Source organism: Salmo salar, chromosome 20 (assembly GCF_965601325.2).
Source record: "Salmo salar chromosome 20, fSalSal1, whole genome shotgun sequence".
Taxonomy (NCBI): domain Eukaryota; kingdom Metazoa; phylum Chordata; class Actinopteri; order Salmoniformes; family Salmonidae; genus Salmo; species Salmo salar.
In genome coordinates this window covers 44,593,578-44,618,972 of record NC_138310.1, presented here as the reverse complement: position 1 = coordinate 44,618,972, position 25,395 = coordinate 44,593,578, and the positions used below count along the sequence as shown (strand labels likewise).

At 42.1% G+C, this 25,395-nt stretch overlaps 1 protein-coding gene across 6 annotated transcripts; it reads right to left on the bottom strand.

Annotated features, from left to right (window-relative positions):
- Positions 1–398: 398 nt before the first annotated feature.
- On the bottom strand, positions 399–24,568 carry LOC106580678 (RNA-binding protein FUS). 6 transcript variants are annotated; one of them, XM_014161996.3, is made up of 16 exons: positions 24,338–24,568; positions 23,553–23,583; positions 22,157–22,193; positions 21,986–22,052; positions 21,804–21,888; positions 21,529–21,632; positions 19,527–19,674; positions 12,474–12,508; positions 11,878–11,910; positions 11,544–11,689; positions 9,929–10,058; positions 9,739–9,843; positions 1,577–1,688; positions 1,339–1,418; positions 1,047–1,185; positions 399–801 (listed from the first exon to the last, which is right to left on the bottom strand). In XM_014161996.3, the coding sequence occupies exons 1-16, from the start codon at positions 24,345–24,347 to the stop codon at positions 762–764; spliced, it is 1,302 nt and encodes a 433-aa protein (XP_014017471.1). In that variant the 5' UTR covers positions 24,348–24,568; the 3' UTR covers positions 399–761. The 6 variants fall into 6 exon arrangements, with proteins under 6 accessions (XP_014017471.1, XP_014017470.1, XP_082822580.1 ...); XM_014161995.3 differs by having other exon boundaries at positions 21,804–21,891; positions 24,338–24,566; XM_082966454.1 differs by lacking the exon at positions 12,474–12,508.
- Between the last annotated feature and the right edge of the window lie 827 nt (positions 24,569–25,395).

The window sequence follows — 25,395 nt, the reverse complement described above, 5'->3', positions numbered from 1 at the left end:
TACATAATTGTTCAAATTAAAATGTATATATTCACTTAACTAAGCAAGTCAGTTATGAACAAATTCTTATTTTACAATGACGGCCTACCCCGCCAAACCCTCCCCTAACCCGGACAAAGCTGGGCCAATTGTGCGCCGCCCTATGGGAATCCTGATCACTGCCAGTTGTGATACAGCCCAGGATCGAACCAGGGTCTGTAATGACACCTCTAGCACTGAGATGCAGTGCTTTAGACCGCTGCACCACTCAGACCCAAAATTTACCTGCAGACATTGAAAAAAAGCTGACATGCTTAATTACGTTGCTAGTATTTGACAATTTAGCAATTAATACCCACACATTCAATATGTATGTAGATTCTCACTACAGCGTTGAAGTAAAACATACAGGAAGACACTAAGATCAGAACAGTTTAATATCATTTGGAAAAAAGAGAAACCCAAGTAAAACAGTTCATTTCAATTTTACAAAACAATGATACGAAGTCTTAGAAGTCTACCTCACAATGCCTGGACTTAGAATCGGGGAAATGAAAATAAACAAAAAACATGACATTTGACCCGGCCACTTCAACAACCCTGCTTATCAGCCCAAAAGTCCTTTCACAGTAGTTGCACATCTTTACCCTGACCTCCAGACAAGACAGATCAGAAGCAGTACATGTGATGCATTGGTAATGAAAGGAATGCAAATCAAAGTGTATATCAATCCCCCCTCCCTTCCCCTAACCCCTGGGCTGGAATGGTGTCCATGTGAATCCTTAGTATGGCCGGTCTCTTCTGTCTTCTCTATGGTCACCTCTGAGGGAAGAAAACAATAGACCCATAGTAAATTATACCGTACCAAGGCATTGGCAGATAATGCTGACTGGTGTTCAGCTAGCTTAATATAAAAAATGACTCATTACTATTAGAGGAAAAAGAAGGACAAAAAAAAAAGTTAACCTAATTCAATATTCTACAGTTCACTTTCACATCTCAGGTATACCCTCTTCTGGTCAAATATCGAACTGCATGGGAGGGAAATGACGCAGTAATCGATTTACCTTCCTCCCATCTTGTAGCCCCTGTCACCACCATATCCACCTCCGCCATAACCACCGCGGTCACCTCCACGGAATCCCCCACGGCCTCTGTAGCCGCCGCCCCTGTCACCACCATACCCTCCTCTGCCGCCACCACGATCTACAAACATAAGCCAGCTGTTAGAGCAAGTTCTCCAACAGAGAAGTAGTCGTTTATAGTATTAGTGGTTAAATGACTCAACTTTCCCCTATAGTCGACTTAACACCCAGTTCTCTCTACCACAGGCTCATAGCAATATCCATCATTACATACCTCCTCCGCTGTCCCCTGGTTTCGGTGTGCCACACTTGTTGCATTCGTATCGTCGCGCAAAGTTCATGTTGCCACAAGAACTGAAAAGGAGAGGGAAACAATTGTCAACCATCACATTCATTCAAAAATGTAGCCACTTCATATGAGAACATAATTTAGTGGCACATACAATGGATGACTCATGAAAATTATTTTAATTGCACCTGTCCCTCTTCAAACAAAATATTGCAATAAATACCTGTTAGGACATGGCCAGTCCCCTCCCTTAATGTCAAAGTTGGGTCCACCACCACCACCACCGCCTCCGCCGCCACCTCCAAACCCACGTCCACGACCACGGCCTCCAAAACCTAAACAGCGACATCAAATACCACTTGCTTCAACAACGGGGTTCAAAGAAAGCTCAGTTCATTCTTTAGGAGTAATTTCCCAGAAACAAAGAATTACTGTGTCTTGCAAAAGCAGCCACACTTTAAATATTGTACCACTTATTTCTGACTTCTATTTATTTGTTGGGCTTGCAAAGCAAGAGTCCCCACTTTAAAATATTACGCATTTCTTATTGTAGTTATTCTTTAGCACTCCTCTTACACCATTTAAGCTAGAAACGCAGTTAACTTTAAAACATGTAGACTGGTCTGGATTGACTTGCTTGTATAACTGATATCTTCTATACTTTTTCAATGATTTGTCTCTTAATTCACTTCTTTAGCATTCTAAAAAAGGTCCCATTGTGACAGGACTTCCAACATTCCATTCACTGTAAATGCAATAACGCAACTTGACAAAAATCAGCTACTTTGACAAGTTAGTAAGTTAGTATTAAATCTTCTGCTCTATTAAAATCTGAACAAAAATAATCTATCGATCAAACGACAGTTCTTTTTTTAACAGCATCAATAACATTTCCTCAAAAAAAATGTAATCAACAAAATTGAACACTTTCACAAGTTATAGCGTATTAAGTCTTATTCTACTTCCCCACTATTCAAATCTGATTTCAAAACAAAATATGCTACCAATCAAAAAAAATTTAAATACAGCAGTTTTAGAAAACTCATTACATTTTTGCCAAGCAAGTGTATTCGAAAAGTGTTGCAGGACTTGACTTAAACTTAGAAGGTATGACACCTTGGTCTACTTCTCTGCTATACAAATCAAAAATCTGAACAGAATTATTTACTACCAATCAAAAGTTAGCCGTTTGTCTGTGTTGAGTGACAAAAAGTAGCTAGCTAACGTCAGCTTAAAACTGTCTCGTCATTGAGCAGCCCAAACAGAGCCGTTGCTATGGATAGTCGCAGATGAGCCCATGGGGTAGCACAGACAAATGAGGGTGAATAGGGTGATTGAATTTTGACCAATAGTGTAATGAAGGGGTTGGAACCCTATTATAATTGTTAGGAGTATTATTTATTTATTTTTTTATCATTGGAGAGCTATAGCACTGAAATTGTAAGGCATACAAATATCAAACTTTGTTGGATGGTGTAAAATTATGCACAAATACATCTGGTTACATGTGGTGCAACTGCCAAATAGTGGTGCTATAAACCACCTTCGACTTCAAAGAGGTTAGCCCAGGCTCATCATTCAACCTACAGTCTACCCAAGGAACAAACTTGCCTCTTGGACAAACGATGTCACCGTGATAGATCAGCCACCATTTTGAAAATGGAGTACATGCGTCATCTGTTTAGTGGTGTCAAAAGATTTCTCCAAAACTTTGTGTACAGTACCTATAGACCAATATCTTCATATGTATAATAAAAACAGGGCCTGGAACTGGTTCAGGGAACAGAACCGAAAAATAAAATGTAAAGGAACAAACAGGACCTGGAACGAAAGTACTGTTCCGGAACAGAACCGTTATTTTACGGTCCAGGCATTGTTTTCCTATTCTCACAACAAAACGCCTATGGAAAGCCCCGTCACTCAGAAACAAATGTGTGTCTGACCGCAAGCTTAAAATCTTTTCCAGAGCGTGTGCAAGCTACCTGCCCCTCGCCCTTCTGAAGCATATGCTACCGTAATGACGTTACAAGCTTGATTCAGAAGATAGGGCAAGATCATTTTAATTAGCTAGAGAAAAATCAATTACCTTTACAATGCTAATTAAGGATACTATAGGCCTATTTATCACATTGCATTTATTAATTGACAAAATATACAAGCTGGTTAGCTAGCTAACTTAAGATTATTAGTTACCTAGCTAGCTCAAAGAACATTCAAAAGTTCCTACATAGAAGCCAGTCCTCCTAAGTATAATTCCATGTGGACCAAATTCAGATAATGCATGACATACTGTAACAAGATGCCCAGCGAGTCAAGACTCCTCAACCCTCTTGCACTCTCCCCACCGGCAAACTGTTGCATCATGCGCCATAAGTTAGACTAGACTACACTTGCCTGTCCATCACGCATGAAAAAAACTATACTGAACAAAAATATAAAGGGAACATGTAAAGTGTGGGTCCAATGTTTCATGATCTGAAATAAAAGATCACAGCAATTTTCCATTCGCACAATTGGTGTCTGAGATTGTAAACAAATTTGTTTACATCCCTGTTAGTGAGCATTTCTCCTTTGCCAAGATAATCCATCCACCTGACAGGTGTGGGATATCAACAAGCTGATTACACAGATGCACCTTGTGCTGGGGCCAACAAAATGCCACTAAAATGTGCAGTTTTGCCACAAAACTCCTGCAGTCAGTATGCTGACTGCAGGAATATCCACCAGAGCTGCCAAATAATTTAAGGTTCATTTCTGTACCATAAGCTGCCTCCAACGTTGCCTAAGAGAATTTGGCAGTACGTCCAACCGGCCTCACAACCACAGACCACATGTAACCACGCCAGCCCAGGACCTCCACATCCAGCTTCTTCACCTGTGGTATCGTCTGAGAGCAGCCACCTGGAGGACTGCTGATGAACTGAGGAGTATTTCTGTCTGTAATAAAGCCGTTGTGGGGAAAAACTCATTCGGATTGGCTTGGCTATGCCCTCCCAGGCCCACCCATGGCTGCACCCCTGCCCAGTCATGTGAAATCCATAAATTAGGGCTTAATGAATTTAAATTGACTGACTACCTTATATGAACTAACTCAGTAAAATCGTTGAAATTGTTGCGTTTTTGTTCAATATACTTACATGTGGCTTTAGAAAGTATTCATGCTCCTTGATTTATTCATACATTTTGTTGTGATCCAGCCTGAATTCAAAATGGATTAAAAAAATAATAAATCTTACCCATCTACACACAGGACCCCATAATGACCAACAGATCCACTGATATCGCAATCTCACTCAACACGGCCCTTTCCCACCTAGACAAAGGGAACACCTATGCGAGAATGCTGTTCTCGCATAGTGCCCATAAAGCTCATCTCTAAGCTAAGGACCCTGGGACTAAATACCTCCCTCCAACTGGATCCTGGACTTCTTGACGGGCCGCCCCCAGGTAGTAAGGGTAGGCAACAACACATCTGCCACACTGATCCTCAACACTGTGGCCCTCAGGGTGTGTACTTAGTCCCCTCCTGCACTCCCTGATCACCCACAACTGCGTGGCCAAACGACTCCGACACCATCATTAAGTTTGCTGACAAGACAACAGTGGTAGGCCTGATCACCGACAACAATGAGACAGCCTACAGGGAGATCAGAGACCTGGCAGTGTGGTGCCAGGACAACAACCTCTCCCTCAATGTGAGCAAAACAAAGTTGCTGATCGTGGACTACCGGAAAAGGCGGGCCGAACAGGCCCCCATTAACATCGACGGGGCTGGAGCGGGTCGAGTGTGTCAAGTTCCTCGGTGTCCACATCAACAAACTATCATGGTTCAAACACACCTAGACAGTCGTGAAGAGGGCACGACAACACCGTATCCCCCTCAGGAGACTGAAAAACACTTGGCATGGGTCCCCAGATCCTCAAAAAGTTCTACAGCTGCACCATTGAGAGCATCCTGACCGGTTGCATCACCGCCTGGTATGGCATCTGACCGTACAGCCCAGTACATCACTGGGGCCAAGCTTCCTGCCCTTCAGGACCTATATAATAGGCGGTGTCAGAGGAAAGCCAGAGAATATTGTCAGAGACTCCAGTCACCCAAGTCATAGACTGTTCTCTATGCTACTGCACGGCAAGCGGTACTAGAGCGCCAAGTCTAGGACCAAAGGGCTCCTTAACAGCTTCTACCCCCAAGCCATAAGACTGCTGAACAATTAATCAAAATGGCCACTGGACTATTCCCCCCTCCCCTTTGTTTTGTATACTGCTGCTACTTGCTATTTCTTATCTATGCATAGTCGCTTCACCCCTACCTACATGTACAAATTACCTCAAGCACACTGACCCGGTACCGGTACCCCCGTATATAGCCTCGTTATTTCATTGTTACTTTAATTTGGTAAATATTTTCTTAACCAACAGTGCAATTCAAGAAGAGTTAAGGGTTTGTAAGCATTTCACTGGAAGGTCTACACTTGTATTCGGAGCAAGTGAAAAATAGAGTTTGATTTGACAAAGTGAAAACATGTTATACATTTTCGCAAATTTACAGATCTCATTTACGTAATTATTCACAACCCTATGTCAATACTTTGTAGAAGCACCTCTGGCAGTGATTACAGCTTTGAGTTTTACTGGTTAAGTCTTCAAGAGTGTTCCACACTTGGACTGTGCAACATGTTACCATTATTCTTTTCCCATAATTCTTCAAGGTCTGTCAAATTGGTTGTTGATCAATGGTAGACAACCATTTTCAGGTCTTGCCATAGAATTTCCAAGTAGATATAAGTAAAAACAGTAACTCGACCACTCAGGAACATTCACCATCTTCTTGGTAAGTAACTCCAGTGTAGATGTGGCCTTGTGTTTTAGATTATTGTCCTGCTGAAAGGTGAATTCATCTCCCAGTGTCTGGTGGAAGTCATACAACCAGGCTTTGCAGGATTTCACCTGTGCTTAGCTCCATTCCATTTGTTTTTATCCCAAAAAACTCCAGTCCTTCACGATTACAAGCATACCCATAACATGATGCTGCCACCACCATTATGCTTAAAAATATGGACAGCGGTACTCCGTAATGTGATGCATTCACACCAAACAAAGTTTGTATTCAGGACAAAATGTGAATTGCTTTGTCACATTTTTTGCAGTATTACTTTCAGTGCCTTGTTGCGAACAGGATGTATGTTTTGGAATATTTTGTATTATGTACAGGCTTCCTTCTTTTCCCTTTGTAATTTATGTTAGTATTGTGGAGTAACTACAAAGTTGTATATCTAACCTCAGTTTTCTCCAAACACAGCCATTAAACTCATTAACTGTTTTAAAGTCACCACTGGCCTCATGATGAAATCCCTGTGCGGTTTCCTTCCTCTCCGGCAACGGAGTTAGGAACGACGCCTGTATCTTTGTAGTGACTGGGTGTACTGATGCCATCCAAAGTGTAATTAATAACTTCACCGTGCTCAAAAGGGACATTCAATGTCTGCTTTTTTTTTTTACCCATCTACCAATAGGTTGCCTTCTTTGCGCGGCATTGGAAAACCTCCCTGGTCTTTGTGGTTGAATCTGTGTTTGAAATTCACTGCTCGACTGAGGGACCTTACAGATACTTGTATGTGTGTGGTACAGAGGTGAGGTATGGGGTATTGTGTGTAGGCCAGTGACAAAGAAAATATCTATTTAATCCATTTCAAATTCAGGCTGTAACAACAAAATGTGGGAAAAGTCAAGGGATGTGAATACTTTGAAGGCACTGTACTTCCATAATTTTTCCCACTGGTACCGGGCTACCTTCAGAGGAGTCTTGTGGTCATCCTAGAGAAAAACTGACATGTGCGGGTTCTTGAGACGCTATAGACGTTTTGGTAAGAAGACTGATTTCCGGATTGTCTCATGGTCCGACAAACACTCCTGTAGCGCGGCCACCTTCCACCGCAGATGCAAAGGCTGCCATTGGCTTTCATGCTGACCACACTGCCCGGCATCGAGTGCGTCGCTAAATAAACGCACACATACCTGTTAGTCAATAATTTCATCCAAACTGCTCGCACGAGTCAACGAGCGTCTGCGTAGCCTTGTGCTAAAAATACAACATTGTACTATTTCAGATGCTTGATGCGGTGCAGGTCATTGGTTTTTAGGAGCATACACCCACGTGGGTGATTGAGAGATGGTGGTGGTAATGCCGATTGACAACTGCCATATAAAATCCACAGAAGAATGAACAAGGAGAAAAACTAACTTAATAATTGTTACAGTAGAGAACACACAATTCTGTATGACTCAACATGGGTCAAAATTCGACAAAGAGCCCCCCCCCCCAAAAAAGAACCATATACATCTCAGCTAAATAACCCAATGTTTCTTTTCCAGGAGAAATTAGCTATCAATAGCAAGCTACCCAAATATCCATGAATGTTTCGACCCGTCCCCAAATTAATATCATTGGTTCACAGGTTTGGCATTTTAATGTCATGAACATGTCTGCTGGGGATAGACAAAAATATACATGGCACACGCCAATTAGATTTCTGAGAGGGCACAGACATCAACTCTATGGGGTTATTAATACACAAGCGAATTTTGTCCCAATACTTTTGGTCCCCAAAAAACAGGAGGACTATGTACAAAAACCATTCACCCGATATGGATAAAAATACACTCAAATTAAAGATGAGTCTGCACTAAAGTCATTTCCCAATAGTAATTTCATATCCAATACTTTGAGCTCACCATCTATACACACAGTATACCTAACATTAGGAACAGCATTATATTAAGTTGCACGCACGCCCCCTCCCACCCCCCAATACTTTTGGAGCTCACTGTGTGTGTGTGTGTGTATAATATATATACACACTCTGAGTACAGAAAACATTAGGAACACCCACCTAATATTGAGTTTCACACACCCCTACCCATCGGGGAATGGATTCTACAAGGTGTCGAAAGCCTTCCATAGGGATGCTGGCCCATCTTGACTCCAATGCTTTCCACAGTTGGGTCAAGTTGGCAGCATGTCCTTTGGGTGGTGGACCATTCTTGATACATATGGGAAACTTGAGCACAAACCAGTGCACTTGGCACCGTCTACCATACCCTGTTCAAAAGCACTTCAATCTTTTTACCTGCCCATTCACCTTCTGAATGGCACACATACACAATCCATGTCTCAAGGCTTAAAAATAATTTGTTAACCTGTCTCCTCCCCTTCATCTACATTGACTGAAGTGGATTTAACAAGTGACATCAATAAGGGATCATAGCTTTCAACTGGTCAGTCAATCATGGAAATACCAGGTGTTCTTAATTTTCTGTATACTCAGTGTATATAGATATTTTAAAACGATTGAAACTGATACAGTCAGCATTTCGAAGTATATATCACCCAAACCTGGTTCACGCCAGAGACACCAAATCATCGTTGACACGATCAGGCAATCCTAGCCACAAAAATACGTTTGAAGAGCTGAAGAAAGTCACAATTTTTCATCAAGGAAAATGAACATCTAGTATTCAGCATCAAGATAATTTATTCCATTACCTATTAGGGACATGCATCTTTCCCTTCCAAGACAATTCGATCTAGATACATGAGCCAAGGTAGGTTTTAATTTGAAACGATGAGGTGCAATTCTGTTTGACTAGAGGAATGAACCTATGAGATTTCGTTCGATGCGAATAAACACGCTGACATTTGTTGCAGAAATATAAATATTCTAAAGAAAAAGAAAGAAAACTTTCAGAGTGAAGTTCTCTTCTCCTCCCGGCCGCGTTGACCATGTAGCGCAGCTCTCAAAAGTGATTGCTGTCCTTGTTGATAATTTCATAACTTCACCCTGTATAACTAAAAAAATGACTAAATACAGTGTTTAAAGCAAAACTACTAAAACTATTGCTGATGGTGAACCCGAAGAATCAAAATAAAATCGAAATGATGTAAGCCCAGATCAGCAGGTAGCCAAATGAGTTGTCTTTCATTCCGGTAAAACAGCATTTTCAACAGCGCATGATGACAATTGCATTGGTTCACACCAAGCATCTGCACAGATAGGGCTCTCTACCTGTGCAGAGCACATGCCCCTTTGCCTTTCCATTCTTCAAAGTGCCTTATTCGGTGGTAGTTAAAACCAGGAATAGCCCTACCGCCAGTTGTACTGCCCGATGCATGCTACATTTGGGGTCTCAGAATGATGCACTCATATCTGAAATATTTTAACCAGATTCCGATTCGTATCCGAATTGTTATACCCTTATTGCCTACCAATGGATTTAAAGCTCATCTTTAGCACAAAGATAAATCTTGTGTTTTTGGGAAACTCACCCGCGGGTAGTTCCAGCGACATTTGAATTGTTTGTCACCAAAATGTGAATGAAACGTACCTCCTCCGCCACCTCTTCCTCCTCCTGCAGCGCCACCCCTCTGCGTGAACTCAGCTCTTCGGGTGGCAAAAGACACTTTGAGGGGTTTCCCTTGGAATTCTTTTCCTAGAAGAAAATGAGACACGGATGAGAATGTAACAGAAGAACTGAACACAGCATAAGAGTACGGGAGTGAAGAGTACACCCTTACCGTCAAACCACTCAATGGCCGCTTTGGCGGAAGGTGGATCATCAAATGAGACAGTGGCCTCTCCTTTCAGTCTTCCAGTAGCCTTGTCAGAGTACAGGTTGATCATGGGCAGGCCAGTCTTCTTGTTCAACTATCAAGAAAGGACACAAAGATTAACACTAGGACACATAAATCTGGGTTGCCATTAAGACTGGGAATTGCCAGGGAACTCACTATAAGTTATGACGACACTTAGGTGCCAATACATTATGTATTGCAATTATCACGATTCTATATGTATTGCGATTCGATACGACGATTTTATTGCGATTTCATGTTCCAAACATGTTGCTCACTATAGGTCTGCTGGAGAGAGAACATGAGAACATTTATTTTTGTTAAATCGTAGAAATAAAAAAGTGCTGAAAACATGTTCTCACTAATAAGATTTATTTATTTTTTGAGCGCAGGTACAGCAGACTAGAGCTAGCTAATGCTACCTAGCAACAACAGACCAAAAGTTTGTTGAGTCAAAGTATCGACATAAGATTGCAGACCTGCCAACAATTTTTTGTTTGCCTAGTCTAGTAAAAATGGATGTTGGCCTCTTAATTCTGTTTGGGAGACAATTCTGAATAATTGAAATACTGGATGCAATTTAGTAGTCTAGCTTACTGTAGGCTATTTGGAATATGGGCGGCAGGTAGCCTAGTGGTTAGAGCGTTGGACTAGTAACCGAAAGATTGCTGGATCGAATCCCCAAGCTGACAAGGTAAAAATCTGTCGTTCTGCCCCTGAACAAGGCAGTTAACCCACTGTTCCTAGGCCGTCATTGAAAATAAGAATTTGTTCTACACTGACTTGCCTAGTTAAATGCCTTCTAAATGAAACAACTGAACTAGGCCTATGAGCTTGTTTTAGATAGCCATCCCTGACCTAATCCATCAAGTTAAGTCTGACTACTAGGCTCCCATTCATGTCTGTTTCCATCCACGCAGCAACGCGCACTGAAGTACTGCACGTCTCCTTGCTCGTCAATTCGCTCCCGCCTACTACCTTTGCGGAGATCAAAACATGTGCGGGCAAGAATGCGTTTTAGCTCAGTTGACTAAACGCTGCAGCTAACTACCCCCGTCGTAATGACACCTTAATTAATGAGCCAACTACAAAAGTGCTTGTGCTTGACTCAATTTTTATATAATGCATTTGTAAACCTTTTTCCCCTTCACACAGTGTTATCAACAGACAAAGTGGAGAGCTGCCAGCCAGCTGGTGGGAGGAAAATTGTACGCTAGTACGACGATCCGGAGCGGAGAGTTAGCCATTTCTCCTCGACCAAGTCTTCCTATTGGCTCAGCGCCAACTTCAGACGGCCGAGTCAAAAAACACAATGCACCAATAAAAGCCTATTTTAGGGTAATTTTTTTATACCAGCGTACTTTGACCTCAAATTGCGTGCACGGTATGCAAAACGTGTGCAGGTTGGCAGGTCTGGTATGTCGCTCCCCGTCACTAGTAGCCATGCAAGTGTACAGGGAGACGCATTCCCCATCCAGAAACAATCCCTACATCCTAGCCACTTACATGAAATATCTAGGCCCTATGGGGTAGGGGCTATGGGGTTGCCAATCCTTACCTTAATAATCCCAATCTGTTTGAAGTAGTTGCCCACTTCATCACTTGTGACATCTTCTCCCAGTCCCTGGACAAAGATGGTGTTGTTGTCAGAGTTGTCCTGCTCCCCACCGCTGCCGCTACCTTGGCTACCGCCACTACCTCCAGCTGGGGACAAACAAACAAACAAACATCGAGGTACTACTCAGCAGACGCAGCACTTCAAACAGCCTGTTGTTCTGTGGTATTTGCTTGCGAGAGACTAGAGGTCAGTGTTAGGCTGGCATGACTGCAGGGAGTCAAACCCTTGATTGAATTTCAGGGTAACAAGAAGGAAACGAGCATGTGCAACTCACTTGGTTCATCCCTTGAGCCATAGTCTCGAGGACCTGAAATACAACAAAGAGGAAAGGTGGGGGAAAGCCATGAGAACCTGCACTTTGTACACGACACAATTTTATTCAACATCCATACAAGAATTCATGAACTCTACCAATAGTGTATGCACGAGGCTACGTTAACATTTAGAATCAGGCAGTTTACAGCTTTCTGCTGCAGTGTTGCAACAGTTGCATCATTCATATAAAAATCGCTCAACACCTTGCAACATGGGCAGAACTGATTGAGTTTAGAAGATAAATAAAAAAAACAAGAACTCTCCAGTTTCTAGCCAGTTTCATTCTTCGCCACAGCACACTTCTCATCCTTTGTCATTTACATTCAACCTTGTCCTCATGCAACAATACCATTATGTATAAACTTCAGGCTTCTTGTGCTAAAATATCTAAAGAGCATTTATGAGAAATCCCCCTCCCTAAGAACAATAGGTGGAGGTCTGAGGTTTTGACAAGAAAATGGTGGCATTCAGTTTGTTCTGCCTTCTTTCCTACTCCCTTTTGCTAATCAACCTTTTTCCTCCCCAACCGAGACAGTTCTGATGCTCGTCACTTACCACCGAAATTTTTGTAGCCACCACGGTCACCACCTCTGCAGAGGAAAAATTGTAGATATGATGGGTTTCCTTTGTCCCAACAGAGCTCAAAGCTCCCCTACATCCCCATCAGTATGCACTCCTGCCATGGTGTGCGACTATCGTGGAAATGGTCTTCCCACTCACATGGGAAAGTGATAGGTCTGGGATGTTTTAAGATAAAAAAAAATGGACAAAACTAGGCAGAATGCCCACTATATATTCAGGTAGGTTCTGATGAGTGAAGAGGCTGATGGCTAATGTGTAAATTTAGATTGCTACAAGACCAGATTAGCTTAGAGTATTCAGTTGGATAAAGTTTTTGGATTAAATATTTTTTTTAAATGTAAAAAGTACTGATAGGTCGAAATGGTTTGAATAGCTGCGGCACTCGACAAGTCGAGTGTTCTTCCATTGAGTGCTTATATATGAGCTCCATTAGCTGAGGTCCAAGTTTAATTTCATTCACTGAAACCTGCAGTATAAAATGTAGATCCAAAGTTAACACAATACAAATGTCTCCATGTCAAATATACAACACTTGAATGAAACCTGTTGATGTACAGCAGCTTATAATGTTCCTTGGGTCTAACTTGTGAAAATCAGGTCACTTCAATAACAGATCATTCTGGGGCATTGTTTAAGGCGCTCATGAGGCGGTTCTCAAAGCAACGGGGGGGGGCAAAATAATCCTCATTCCAGCTAGAATATAGTCTTAACTTTGCACAGAGTTTTTAATAGCAAAAAGCATCCATAATAACAGCCAGCAGGATTCGTAGCAGATCTTAGATTGAGGCCACGTTTGATATACATGTGCTGAAGCATTACAACTCTCCTCTGATGTCTATTACTTGTCAGGAACCATGTAAAATGAAAACTCGATGGTCAGAAATTTTGAGAAATGTGACAGCACTGCGGCAGAACTACTGTACTCGTTATTCAATGCCATTACCAAAGTGGTTGTTAAAAGCTTCCAGTTACAAATGTCGTCTCAATTTCAAATGATAGCCAAGGATAAGAAAAGTAATCTTGATAAAATAATGGTTTAGGCTACAAGTCTTCTACACTGAAAGCTACTTGGCCAAGATCTAGAATTGCTTGTCAAACACAAAAAGTTTACAGAACTGCCATTGTAGATCGATTGCAATGTGAACTGATGACTAGCAAGCGACAAAGTCCTGACTATTATATTCAACAGCCTTGTTAATGAAGATGTACAAAAGCTGGGGTCTACAGGATCCTTGGCTGGTGAAGTGACTCAATCCTCAACACCCTATATGGTTCATAAAGGGGGTCAGGTGAACAGTGTCCACTTAACTCCTTGCGCCACAGGAGTCAGTAGCAGACACCCCACCATGTCATCTGTCCCACAAGCCATTTGAGCTTCACATTAATTGACATTTTCTAGCAAGGCCATAAATCAGCCAGAATGTTGCATGCATATTTATGATTGAGATGGAACACAGGTTATATCCTCACAAGTCATTTAAACCACATAAATACAATTCTAATTCTATGAGTGAAGCCTCAAGGTGAAACATATAGCACATCTAGGGCTGGGCGATATCGAATTAATGTTTAAGCGCGATGTTCCAAATTCTGTATCGCAAGATAAGGTTTTTATTTTTGGTTAGTTTTTATGAGCGTTGTCTTTTGGTCTCGTCTCCTTCACTCCTTCCCACTCGCACACAGAAACCAAGACCCTCAACCTGCCACTCACAATAAAAGACGAGATATACTATTCAGTGAATTAGGAAAGTATTCAGGCCCCTTCCCATTTCGTTACAGCCCTTTTCTAAAATGGATCAAATAATTTTTCCATAAACCTACACACAATACCCCATAATGACAAAGCGAAAACAGGTTTTTAGAAATGTATTAAAAATAAAACAGAAATACCTTTACATAAGTATTCAGACCCTTTGCGATGCGCCTCGAAATGGAGCTCAGGTGTATCCTGTTTCCCTTAATCATCCTTGAGATGTTACTACAACTTCATAAGAGTCCACCTGTGGTAAATTCAATTGATTGGACATGATTTGGAAAGGCACGCACACACACGTCTATTTACGGTCCCGGAGTGGACAGTGCATGTCAGAGCAAAAACCAAGTCACGAGGTCGAAGGAATTGTCCGTAGAGCTCGGAGACAGGATTGTGTCGAGGCACAGATCTTGGGAAGGGTACAAAAAAAAAAAAATTCTGCGGCATTGAAGGTCCCCAAGAACACAGCGGCCTCCATCAGTCTTAAATGGAAGAAGTTTGGAACCACCAAGACTCTTCCTAGAGCTGGACGCCCAGCCAAACTGAGCAATCAGGGGAGAAGGGCCTTGGTCAGGGAGGTGACCAAGAACCCAAGTCACTGACAGAGCTCCAGAGTTCCTCTGTGGCAATGGGAGAACCTTCCACAAGAACAACCATCTCTGCAGCACTCCACCAATCAGGCCTTTATGGTAGTGGCTAGACAGAAGTCACATGACAGCCCACTTGCAGTTAGCCAAAAGGCACCTAAAGGACTCTCGTACCATGAGAAACTCTTTGGCCTGAACGCCAAGAATCACGCCTGGAAGAAACCTGGCACCATCCCTAAGTTGAAGCATGGTGGTGGCAGCATCCTGCTGTGGGGATATTTTTCAGCAGCAGGGACTGGGAGACTAGTCTGGATCGAGGGAAAGATGAATGGAGCAAAGTACAGAGAGATCCTTGATGAAATCCTGCTCCAGAGCGCTCAGGACCTCAGACTGGGGTGAAGGTTCACCTTCCAACAGGACAACGACCCTAATTACAGTCAAGACAACACAGGAGTGGCTTCGGGACAAGTCTCTGAATGTCCTTGAGTGGCCCAGCCAGAACCTGATCAAACATCTCTGGAGAGACCTGAAAATAGTTGTGTAGCGACGCTCCCCATCCAACCTGAGAGCTTGAGAGGATCTGCAGAGAAGACAGGGAGAAAGTCCCCAAATACAGGTGTGACAATCTTGTAGCGCCATACCCATGAAGATTCGAGGCTGTAATAGCTGCGAAAGGCGTTTCAATAAAGTACTGAGTAAAGGGTCTGAATACATCTTTTTATACACATATGCAAACATTTCTAAACACCCGTTTCTGCTTCGTCATTATGGGTTAGTGCGTGTAGGAAAAAAACAAATCTATATCAGTTTTAGAATAAGGCTGTAACGTAACAAAATGTGTAAAAAGTTTAGGGGTCTGAAAATGTTGTATATGCAGTGCATTTGTAAAGTTATGTGGACACCCCCTCAAAATTAGCGGCTTTGGCTATTAGATTTGTTCGTTTTTTTTTTTTTTTAAATAGAGCACACAGCCGCCATAGACAACCATTGGCAGAAGTACGGCCTTACTGAAGAGCTCAGTGACTTCCAACGTGGCACTGTCATAGGATGCCACCTTTCCAACAAGTCAGTTCTTAAGATTTCTGCCATGCTTGAGCTGTCCAGGTCAACTGTAAGTGTTGTTACTGTGAAGTGGAAGTGTCGAAGAGCAACAAAGGCTCAGCAGCAAAGTGGTAGACCACACAAGGTCACAGAACGGGACCACTGAGTGCTTTAGCGCCTAAAATAATCTGTCCTCGGTTGCAGCACTCACTTCGGAGTTCCAAACTGCCCCTGGAAGCAACATCAGCACAAGAACCGTTTGTCGGGAGCTTCATGAAATGGGTTTCCATGGCCCCCCCAAAAAACGCACACAAACCTAAGATCACCATGAGCAATTCCAAGTAAACTGCTCAAGTTGTGTAAAGCTCCCCACCATTTGACTCCAGAGCAGTGGAAACACGTTCTCTGGAGTGATGAATCACGCTTCACCATCTGGCAGTCCGACGGACGAATTCGGGTTGGGCGGATGCCAGGAGAACACGACCTGCCCCAATGCGTAGTGCCAACTGTAAAGCTTGGTGGAGGAGGAATAAGGGTCTGGGCTGTTTTTAATGGTTCGGGCTAGGCCCCTTAGTTTCAGTGAAGGGAATCTTAACGGTATAAATTACAATGACTTTCTAGACAATTCTGTGCTTCCAACTTTGTGGCAACAGTTTGCGAAGGCCTTTTCCTGTTTCAGCATGACAATGCCCCCAGGCACAAAGCGAGGTCCATACAGAAATGGTTTGTCGACATCGTTGTGGAAGAAATTGACTTGCCTGCACAGAACCCTGATTTCAACCCCATCGAACACCTTTGGGATGAATTGGAACGCTGACTACCCGACCTCACTAATGCTGTTGTGGCTGAATGGAAGCAAGTCCCCACAGCTATGTTCCAACATCTAGTGGAAATCCTTCCCAGAAGAGTGGAAGCTGTTATAGCAGCTAAGGGGGAGGACCTACTCCATATTAATGACCATGATTTTGGAATGAGATGTTTGACGAGCAGGTGTCCACATACTTTTGGCCATGTGGTGTAACTTTGTCCTCTGATAAGCAGTTTAAACTAATTGCAATTGATGTTGTGTAAGAATCTTTCATATTGACTAACGCTTAGATTAATTTACAGTAATACACAAGAACTTAACCTTATGTCTCAACTCCCAAAATGTAGAACAGAGCAGACCGTACTCAAACGAAAGTATCAACAAACATGTTGAGTAACATGAATGCTCAGTTTGTCGCGTGCGGCACCATGTACCGCTAGCATAATTTTAGCCACAGACTTACTGTATATGCTAGCTGACTGGTCTGTTTCATAAATGCTCAACGAGCATAACAAGACGCATTTACAGTTGAAGTCGGAAGTTTACATAGACCTTAACCAAATACATTTAAACTCAGTTTCACAATTCCTGACATTTAATCCTAGTAAAAATCCCCGTCTTAGGCCGGTTAGGATCACCACTTTACTTTAAGAATGTGAAAATGTCAGAATAAAAGTGGAATGACTTATTTAAGCTTTTATTTCTTTCATCACATTCCCAGTGGGACAGAAGTTTACATGCACTCAATTAGTATTTGGTAGCATTGCATTAAAATTGTTTAACTTGGGTCAAACATTTTGGGTAGTCTTCCACAAGCTTCCCACAATAAGTTGGGTGAATTTTGGCCCATTCCTCCTGAGTCAGGTTTGTAGGCCTCCTTACTCGCACATGGTTTTCCAGTTCTGCCCACAAATTTTCTATAGGTTTGAGGTCAGGGCAACTTTGGAAGTAAGCTTGGGGTCATTGTCCATTTGGAAGACCCAATTGTGAACAAGCTTTAACTTCCTGACTGTTGCTTCAATATATCCACATTTTCCCTTCCTCATGATGCCATCTATTTTGTGAAGTGCATCAGTCCACCCCCATCGCAAAGCACCCCCACAACATGATATTGCCAACCCCGTGCTTCACGGATGGGATGGTGTTCGTCGGCTTGCAAAACTCCCTCTTTTTCCTCCAAACATAACGATGGTCATTATGGCTAAACAGTTCTATTTTTGTTTCATCAGAGCAGAGGAGATGTCTCCAAAAAGTATGATCTTTGTCCCCATGAGCAGTTGCAAACCATAGTCTGGCTTTCTTTATGGCGGTTTTGGACCAGTGGCTTCTTCCTTGCTGAGTGGCCTTCCAGGTTATGTCGATATAGGACTCGTCTTACTGTGGATATAGATACTTTTGTACCCGTTTCCTCCAGCCTCTTCACAAGTTCCTTTGCTGTTGGGCTTGGATTGATTTGCACTTGTCGCACCAAAGTACATTCATCTCTAGGAGACAGAACACGGCTCCTTCCTGAACGGTATGACGGCTGCGTGGTCCCATGGTGTTTATACCTGCGTGCTATTGTTTGTACAGATGAACGTGGTACCCTCAGGCATTTGGAAATTGTTCCCAAGGATGAACCAGACTTGGAGGTCTACAATTTATTTTCTGAGGTCTTGGCTGATTTATTTAGATTTTCCCCATGATGTCAAGCAAAGAGGCACTGAGTTTGAAGGTAGGCCTCGAAATACATCCACACCTACAATTGACGTCAATTAGCCTTTCAGAAGCTTCTAAAGCCATGACATAATTTTCTGGAATTTTCCAAGCTGTTTAATAGGCACAGTCAACTTAGTGCATGTAAACTTCTGACCCACTGGAATTGTGATACAGTGAATTAAGTGAAATAATCTGTCTGTGAACAATTGATGGAAAAATGACTTGTGTCATGCACAAAGTAGAGGTCCTAACCGACTTGCCCAAACTATAGTTTGTTAACAAGAAATTTGTGGAGTGGTTGAAAAATTAGTTAATGATTCCAACCTAAGTGTATGTAAACCTCCGACTTCAACTGTATATAAAAGGAATTGTCAACTCGTTCTCATTCTCAGAAATAAGCATCTTATCCAGGTAGGCCAGTTGATTACAATATTTAAAGTAAGTGAACAGGCAGGCTGTTCCAAGAGTTGGAGATGGACAAGCGGGTCTATTAATAACAGTTCAACTGTTCTACCTTGTTAGCAAGCAAATAGATCTTGAAATAAAAAGATCCCCTGGCAACTCACTAGCACATGGGCTTGTGCTTGAGAAATTCAGCCCTGTGTTCATTTTCTATAATGCCTGCTACAAGACGTTGGTCATTATTAGTGGATGTGCATGGTTATTTATTGCAACAACAAAAAAAAAAAAAGCAGGTGAAACTATTTTGAGAAAATAATGGTTCTGGCTGTGGAAGGCTTATATTTAGCCTAGGTATAATTTTTACAAGCCCTGAATTCATTAGATTATTCCTGACAATTTGAAATGCGGTGTGTTGACCCTTAACTGTGCAACAAAGCGTAGAGAAAACTTGTCAAAAATCGAGATATCGTTAATCGTCCATGACTTAGGAAAAAAAAAAATATATATGACTTTAGGCCATATCGCCCAGCCCTAAGCACATCCCAGGTGAAAATTGGTGTGGGGGGAGGGGGGCCTATAGCAAGATGGGGTAGGGGGTGACGAGGTATTAGTCCATGTGGATGAGGAGTGGGGTGATGGATTAGAATGGGTTATAACATGCATTGCGTTGGAAGGAACATCTACCTGGCATGGGTGTTGCAGAAGTACCTTGCGGGTGGTCACGCTCTGGAACTTACCCCATACCGGATGGAGGGCCGCCTCTTCCACCCCTGTCGTATCCCCCGCGCTCGTACCCACCACGCCCTCGGCCTCTATACCCGTCAGAAGAGCCCCTGTCTGAGCCCCCATCATCTCCACCATACCTCCTGCCCTGACCGCCTTCACCTGGGGCAAAACACAGGCACACAAGCCCTTTGAGTTATGTGTTGTCTTTCTTTGCGCACGTTTGTATTTCCTGTTATATTTGAATGGCACTTTGTTTTATATGTATGAGATTTTTCTGCAATGAAAAGTTTTTTTTAAGTTTTTTCATTCAGACATCTTAAACAGTCCGGAGTCTGGCCGATCAACCTTGGTCAAACGTAGCTATAAATCGCTGATCCTCCAAATCATAATAAACAGACGGAAAAAATCTAAGTATGCAGACCTTTGCAGGACATTTGATCAAGAAAATTCATTGCCATGTAATATATACAGTGCATACGGAAAGTAATCAGACCCCTCGACTTTCCACATTGTCACGTTACAGCCGTATTCTAAAATGTATTACATTTGTCCCGCCCAACAATCTACACACAATACCCCATAATGACAAAGCAAAAAAAGGGAAGGACATTTTTGCTAATTATTTGAAAATAAAAACTTTAAATATCACATTTACTTAAGTATTCAGACACTTTACTCAGTACTTTGTTGAAGCACCTTTCGCAGCGATTACAGCCTCGAGTCCTCTTGGGTATGACGCTACAAGCTTAGTACACCTGTATTTGGGGAGCTTCTCCCATTCTTCTCTGCAGATCCTCTCAAGCTCAGTCAGATTGGTAGGTGAGCAACGCTGCACAGGTTTCTCCAGATATGTTCGATCAGGTTCAAGTCCGGGCACTAGCTGGGCCACTCAAGGACATTGAGACTTGTCCCGAAGCCACTCCTGCGTTGTCTTGGCTGTGTGATTAGGGTCGTTGTCCTGTTGGAAGGGGAACCGTCGCCCAGTCTGAGGTCATGAGCGCTCTGGAGCAGGATTTCATCAAGGATCTCTCTGTACTTTGCTCTATTCATCTTTCCCTCAATCCAGACCAGTCCCTGCTGCTGAAAAACATCCCCAAAGCATGATGCTGCCACCACCATGCTGCACCCTAGGGATGGTGCCAGGATTCCTCCAGATGTGATTCTTGTCATTCAGGCCAAAGAGTTGAATCTTTGTTTCATCAGACCAGAGAATCTTGTTTCTTATGGTTTAAGAGTCCTTTAGGTGCCTTTTGACAAACTCCAAGTGGGCTGTCATGTGCCTTTTACTGAGTGACGGCTTCTGTCTGGCCACTCTACCACAAAGGCCTGATTGGTAGAGTGCTGCAGAGATGGTTGTCCTTCTGGAAGGTTTTCCCATCGCCACTCTGGAGCTCTGTCAGAGTGACTTGGGTTCTTGGTCACCTCCCTGACCAAGGCCCTTCTCCCCCGATTGCTCAGTTTTGCCAGATGGCTAGCTCTAGGAAGTCTTGGTGGTTCCAAACGTCCTCCATTTAAGAATGATGGAGGCCACTGTGTTCTTGGGGACCTTCAATGCAGCAGACATTTATTGGTACCTTTCCCCAGATCTGTGCCTCGACACAATCCTCTCTCAGCGCTCTAGGGACAATTCCTTTGACCCCATGGCTTGGTTTTTGCTCTGACATGCACTGTCAACTGCGCACCTTATATAGGCATGCGTGTGCCTTCCCAAATCATGCCCAATCAATTGAACTTACCACAGGTGGACTCCAGTCAAGTTGTAGAAACATCAAGGATGATCAATGGAAACAGGATGCACCTGAGCTCAATTTCAAGTCTCATCGTAAAGGGTCTGAATACCTATTTACATAAGGTATTTCATTTTTTTTTGCAAAAATGTGTTATGGGGTATTGTGTGTAGATCGAGGAGAAAAAAAAAGAATTTTATCCATTTTAGAATAAGGTGTAACGTAACAAAATGGAAAGGGATCTAAATACCTTCCGAATGCACTGTAAATTGATACAATAACTAACCTTCACTTCGACCTTTGTAGCCTCCTTGAGATTGTCCATAAGAGCCGCCACCGGCGGTGCCGCCATACGAACTTGGCTGACTGTATGACGACTTGTCAGCACCACTATATCGTGAGAAGTTTTCACAACAATTATTCCCGAGACACCAACAAAGACTTTATTAATGAACAAAACAGATTACTGAAAGGTAACATTTGCAATGAGATTAGACCAGTAGAAAGGCAAAGTACATAACGGCAAGGAATACCATGTTCATGTAGTGCCAGTGGCCTTACCCAGCAGCGGAATCAGAACCTTGTTGCCCATAGACATCATAGGCCGGCTGGCCATAACTTGCCGCCTCTGTTTGGCCATAACCCTCTGCTGGAGAAACAAAAATGGAAATGTTTTATTAAAAACAGCAACTTCTATCTACACCTCAAATAATTTCCCAAGACTCTCCATAAATTGAACATACCAGACTGTCCATAGCCAGCATAACTCTGTCCGCCATATGAGCCACTTCCATTTCCTTGACCGTAGCCCTGCAATATGCATTTAATTGTCATTATATGAACAAAAGTGGGATGAAATTAACTGAAAATAGTTTCAAACAATACTCAGTGAGAAATTGAGGGGCCACACATACCGGCCCACTCTGCTGAGCTGGAGGATAAGCTCCATAGCTGTGGGAGGGAGAGGTAAAGTTAGATATCTTAGAGATTCTCCTGAACTTTCGTATACTTCTTAGCCTGTAGTTCTGAAAGTATCACTCATGAGCCAAAAGTTGTGCCCGAAAATTGCATCCTGTCTCACATGTACGCACCAAGTCATTGCCTGCCTGCCTGCCCCCACCCCTTATATTGTGTCCACTGAGCCGTTGGGCCCACAGCAACCTCATTGGATAACATTGGGCAGGCCTCAAATTAGAGGGGCTGAAGCACATTGGCTAGATCTAGAATTGCTTGGGGGCTGGCCCACTTTGGGGAAAATGGCATGGCACAGCTTCAAGAAAACAGTTGCTTTCAACCTAGGAATTTCATGGCTAGTTGAGGTAAGACAGTTATTCAGCTCATAGATCATGCATGTATGAACTACACATTGACATATCCATCCCAAAGCAGGGGGTTAAAAAAAAAAAAAAACTTTTAGCCACCAAAGTACTGGAACATGCCTTTAATGCAACATGTACACACGCCAAACAACTGATTTGGAAATGCATTTCTAATGAACATCAGATGTCCACTTATGGCTGAGTTTGTTGCTAGGGCATTTAACCATAACTTAGACTCCCGATGTCTCAAAGCTATTGGTTGGACTCAGAGTTGTGCATTGTTCTGGTTGAGGAAAACAACCCTGCCACAATATAGCTGGTTTCACACAAAATAACATTTCCTGTCAAAGGCATATGTAATCTCTAGGAACTCCATTTACCAGATGTAAAGTGAAATATGTCCCTTGCTATCAAATAAACATCTGAATCCAACTTGTCTGAACAGCACCATATTCCTGTAGATTTAGACAGCAGGCTGCCATAAGACCACACACTTCACATTCTACCACAAAATATACCACTGTATACAAAGCAGGAATATGGTGTGGTTGGGACAAATTGTATTCAGACTTATATTTGATAGCAAAGGTCACATTTCACGTCTGGTAAGTACAGTTCCTTGAGATTATATATATATATATGCTGCTTGCAGGAAACGTTTGTGTGTGTGTGTGTGTGTAGCCAACTATATTTTGGTAGGGTTATTTTCCGTCGCCACCCACCAATACAATTCAGGGAGTCCAACCAATACAGACTCCCTATGTTGAGCCCCAAAGCTACCACAACTGAGGATGTGCCTACTATCAATTAGTTTACCTCTTCAAAAACATATCCGATTAGATATTTAAAGTGATCAAGCATTGTGTGGCTAATTGGATAGTTTACAAAAACTATTATGCAATTGCTTAAGTGGTAACTAAATAGATAGCTAAGTTTCATGGCAACTTGAAAGCGTCGAGTGGCTAATGTATTCATTGAGATTTCACGTTACCTTTGAGCGCCAGGCTGACCGTAGCCCGAATCTGTGAACGAGAAGGATAAGGGTGATTGGGTGGAAAATTGCTTCAACTAACGTTCGCTAGCTGGTTAGCCAATGAGCCATCTAACTGTTAGCTAGCCATTGAACATGTCTCCTAATAGGAATAGCAAAGATCGCACCAATAGGACGTAAACCTGTAACGTTAGCTAACTTATCTCGCTATATTACTTTAGTTTATTTCGATATCAAGTAAACTTAGTTTGATAAGCTGTGACTTAAATTAATGTTGTTCCCATCTAATGTTATCATAAAGATAATGCATGCAAGTCAATACGAAATGCATATAACTACCCGGTGGAAATAGCAGGCCTTGGATAGTTGGCGTTAGCTAGCTAACTATCGTTGCTAATAATATGCGTGATTCTCGTAGACTAGCTAGCTAACGTTAGCTTGCTAGTTAGCACAGTGTTAACAAGACCACGCTGCGCGACAAAAAATGGCGGTCAATTCTCATCTAAAAGGGGAAACTAAACAAGAAAGATGGTTGAGCGAGTCAAAATAACTAAGTGTGATTTTACAGAAAGCGGCAGACGTTATTTTCAAAAGGGTAATAAATTCGCCAACAAACTATGGCTAGTGTTCATTCTCTAATGGTCGCACTTGAAAGCTTGCTACTTTAACTAGCTAGCGTGCTAACTGAGCTAGCAGTCTCGTTAAATGTTTATTTATTTTTACAAATGTGACACATAAAATTCATATTGAACACATCGCATACAGTTAGTTCACAATAAACTTACCAGAGGCCATTCTCCTCCGTTCTTAATTTTTCTTTTTCGATGAATCACTTTCCAACAAATTAAAAACCCGGTAACAGCAGCGCACAGTCGCACATACACTGCGGCAATTGTGAACTCTAACCTACTGCTGGGATGAACCAACTTTTGAGTACGTTAAAAAATTTTCTTACGCATAGTAATTTGAAACCAAGTAACCTTCAAAACATGTGTGTTGAACATTATGTTCGTATTGAATAAATGTGTCATAACTAGTGACACGGCACATGTTATACAGTAGTTTGCTAAAAATGAATACCCCTATTGTTAAATAATTGTGTGTTCCATGTAGAGCCGTTTTCTTCTTTCCATTTGATTTCGTCTTCAACAGCCCATTGCGTGGGAACGATCTAGCTCAGAGGTGTATAATAACGCAGAATTCAAGGATTTAGCTAACTTGCCAAAATATTCTGAAATAATTTAGTATTTTTTAGAAAGATGAAATTCAAATGGCCATTGTATCTTTGACTCAACAACCAAAAATAAATGAGTTTAGCTTTCTTTAAAGGGTAGTTCACTCATTTTTCATGTGGCCATATTTTCACTCTTTCTGTGCTTGTAGTTTATACCCAAACAGCGTTTTTTAAATATTTTGTTTTGAGGTTTTTTTTTTGAGAGAAAATTGGTTGTCTCATTTTGAGTCCAAAATAACTCATATTACATCCAAATCTCATGTCTCTGCACGCCGTTATTTTTTTCCCCACTGTGCCACACATCCATGTTTGAATTATGCTGTTAACAAAAATATGGATTTATGGGACAGTAGAACATTCTTTCCAAAAAATTGTGCAGAGACATTATCCAGAATGATTTCTGATGTAATATGAGTTGATTTGGAGTGGTTTATAGCATCCTTAGACTAACTTTCATAATGCATTGTAGTCTATGGGAAGTGATGACTAACAAAACAAAATATTAAAAAACTGGGAGATCAACAACAAACACAAAAAGAGTAACAATAGAGACTAGTTGTGACCAGTTATTATGCCTGTTCATCTCTGGTGAAGGGTAGAGAGCAGCCA